The sequence below is a fragment of the Triticum aestivum genome, chromosome 4A, assembly GCF_018294505.1.
Source record: "Triticum aestivum cultivar Chinese Spring chromosome 4A, IWGSC CS RefSeq v2.1, whole genome shotgun sequence".
Lineage (NCBI taxonomy): Eukaryota > Viridiplantae > Streptophyta > Magnoliopsida > Poales > Poaceae > Triticum > Triticum aestivum.
The window spans coordinates 706,101,851-706,104,999 of NC_057803.1; the positions used below are offsets into that span (position 1 = coordinate 706,101,851).

At 48.5% G+C, this 3,149-nt stretch overlaps 1 protein-coding gene across 1 annotated transcript; it reads left to right on the plus strand.

Moving 5' to 3' along the window:
- The first annotated feature begins 532 nt into the window (after nucleotides 1-532).
- On the plus strand, nucleotides 533-2,453 carry LOC123083251 (tryptophan decarboxylase 1-like). The gene has a single exon (XM_044505332.1). It carries the CDS (start codon nucleotides 687-689, stop codon nucleotides 2,217-2,219), a length of 1,533 nt encoding a protein of 510 aa, XP_044361267.1. The 5' UTR covers nucleotides 533-686; the 3' UTR covers nucleotides 2,220-2,453.
- Nucleotides 2,454-3,149: the final 696 nt, after the last annotated feature.

Below are 3,149 nucleotides of genomic sequence, written 5' to 3' on the forward strand. Positions count from 1 at the left end.
TGAAAAGTATCGCTGATCAATGATTTTTCTTCTTCTTTTCTTAATACTATATGCACTTGTGGTATTTAACATTTTTCTAAGTGGTGGTTACTATTTAACTTCTCGACCACTTCTTGGTACAAAATCGTGTCGAACAGCGACCCGGCGGATCCTCGCCAATGGGCCGATCGACAAGTAGCACAAGCCTTGATAATAAGAACAAAAGGCGATTTTTTGTGGTGACGAAAACGATCCATGCATGAGTGCAAGAGCTTAAGCAGCTGGATTGTGGCCAATTAACGGACGCCACCATGCATATCGGACGAGGTTTGCCTGTTCCTCTCGACGTGTCGTCTTCAAGAAATTGTTCCTCGTTAGTGCTGGGTCCGTGAGAATGACTACCTACCAACCTACCCACGCATGCACTTTGGTAGCGCTCGCGACCACGACCCGTCCAACACCCACACCGCCACGCCGCTTCCCGCATCCAGAAGTGCTATATATACCACACCGACGCTCCATTCACCAAACCAACACTCCATTCACCAAACCAAGCAGCAAAGCTAGCACTGCTAGCTCTCCTCCTCTGCTTCTCCTTGCTCTCCGGCAGCAAAGCGAAGCAAAGTGAGCTAGCTCCACTTCATCAAGCCAAGAAACCTCACACCACCTTTGATCCAATCCTAATCAAGGGTTAAGCCGTCTCAAAAATGGGCAGCTTGGACACCCACCCAATGTCCTTCTCCGCCTCCCCCTACGATAAGGCTGCGTTTGAGCCGCTCAACCCTGAAGATGTCCGCGCATATCTTCACAAGGCCGTCGACTTCATCTCTGACTACTACACAACCGTCGAGTCCATGCCGGTTCTTCCCAACGTGAAGCCGGGATACCTGCAAGACGAGCTCAGCGCGTCCCCGCCGACCCACTCTGCGTCGTTCGATGTCACCATGAAGGAGCTCAGGACCTCTGTTGTCCCCGGCATGATGCACAGGGCCAGCCCCAACTTCTTCGCCTTCTTCCCCTCCACCAATAGCGCGGCCGCCATCGCTGGCGACCTCATAGCCTCTGCCATGAACACCGTCGGATTCACATGGCAGGCCTCGCCCGCAGCCACCCAGATGGAGGTTCTCGCCCTCGACTGGCTTACGCAGCTCTTGCGCCTACCCACCACCTTCATGAACCACACCAGCACTAGCCATGGCACCGGCGGTGGCGTCATCCTCGGCACGACCAGTGAGGCAATGCTCGTCACACTAGTCGCCGCCCGTGATGCAGCTCTACGTCGGAGTGGCTCCGTTGGCTTGTCCCACATGACACGCTTGGTTGTCTATGCTGCCGACCAGACCCACTCCACATTCTTCAAGGCATGCCACCTCGCAGGCTTCGACCCCGCCAACATCCGCTCCATCCCTACCGGGCCGGAAACTAACTACGGGCTTAACCCGACCAAGCTTCTCGAGGTAATGCAAGCTGATGTCGACGTCGGTCTCGTGCCGACATATGTTTGTGCCACCGTAGGCACCACGTCTTCCAACGCCGTCGACCCAGTGGGCGCCATCGCCAACATTGCCACCATGTTCAATGCTTGGGTCCATGTTGATGCTGCTTACGCTGGCAGCACGTGTATCTGCCCGGAATTTCGCCACCATCTCGATGGCATCGAGCACGTGGACTCCATTAGCATGAGCCCACACAAATGGCTCCTCACATGTCTTGATTGCACTTGTCTCTATGTCCGCGATGCTCACCGACTGAGCGACTCATTGGAGACAAATCCGGAGTACCTCAAGAACGACGCTACCGAGTCTGGCGAGGTCACCGATCTTAAGGACATGCAGGTTGGCGTCGGTCGACGCTTCCGTGGACTCAAGATTTGGATGGTCATGCGCACCTATGGTACCGCAAAGCTCCAAGAGCACATCCGCAGTGATGTCGCCATGGCTAAGATGTTTTTAGATTTTGTTCGTGCCGACAACAGGTTCGAGGTGGTCGTACCGAGGAACTTTGCTCTTGTATGCTTTAGGATCAAGCCAAGTGGATGCATGACAGAAGAGGATGCCGATGAGGCAAACCGTCAACTAATGGAGAAACTGAACAAGACTGGCAAGGTTTATCTTGCACACACGATGGTTGGTGACAAGTTCATTCTCCAGTTCGCCGTTGGATCGTCGCTTCAGGAAGAGAGACATGTGAAGAGTGCATGGGACCTCATCGAGAAAACTACGAGCACCATAATGGAATAAGTGGATTGAGCTACTGTCACATAAAGTTCCAGGAGCTGCACAGATCCCTATATTTAGGACATTGATATTCTTTTCAATTTATCTTTTTTTTCTTTTGCTTCAGTTCTGATTATTATTTATTTGGAAAGTTGGTTCTTATTTGTTTTGTGATCTATGCCGGCAGAGGGTATATTTGTAGGATGCTGATACAAAAAAAAAAGTGATTATAGACTGTAAGAGGGCTTATATTGAATGAACAAGAGCTATTGTTTTTATTTGTTACTGTACTCTGGTAGCGAATGAGAAGTGTATGCCCACGCATCTCGATCAATCAATAAATATATACGTTGCAGTCAGTGGTTTGTACGTCCAAATTGACCATATACTTGCATGTCTGAATTGAGTTTGCAGCTCAGCAAACCAGCACTAACACACAAAATTAAAGCACGGCCACACGAGGCCAGAGTTTTGACACGGATGTAAGTAATTGACTGATCCACTTAATTTGCGTGCAACGTTCAATGTGTCCAAATCTTCTTGATGAATTATTGTGTTGCGCAGAAATCTCGATGTGAGATATTTGGTATCTACATGCTGTTGCTTTGCATTGGGAGAGGATTTCTGTCACACAAGTCTCAAGGCACCGAGTCCCTCGCGCGAGCTTTAATTTATGCTTCTGATTTTCAAACTTTCATATCTTTTGAACGAATAGTCCGAATTAAATATTATTTTTATATTCGTGTTTCTTGTGATGTGGGCTTTCAAATAATATTCACCTTAAATATGTTTTGACGAACTTTGAAAATAAATGTTAAGTTTCAACACTTGTAACTTAGTACGAGTGACCGATAAAATCATGATTTTTGTGCCTGCGTTCGACGAAAAAAGTCTCAAAAAATTATCTATGAAACCTGGTAACAGTGAGCGAGAAAATCATAAGTTACAACGATT

Coding starts and splice junctions, on each gene's coding strand:
- LOC123083251 (XM_044505332.1), top strand. CDS start 687: ATGGGCAGCTTGGACACCCACCCAATGTCCTTCTCCGCCTCCCCCTAC.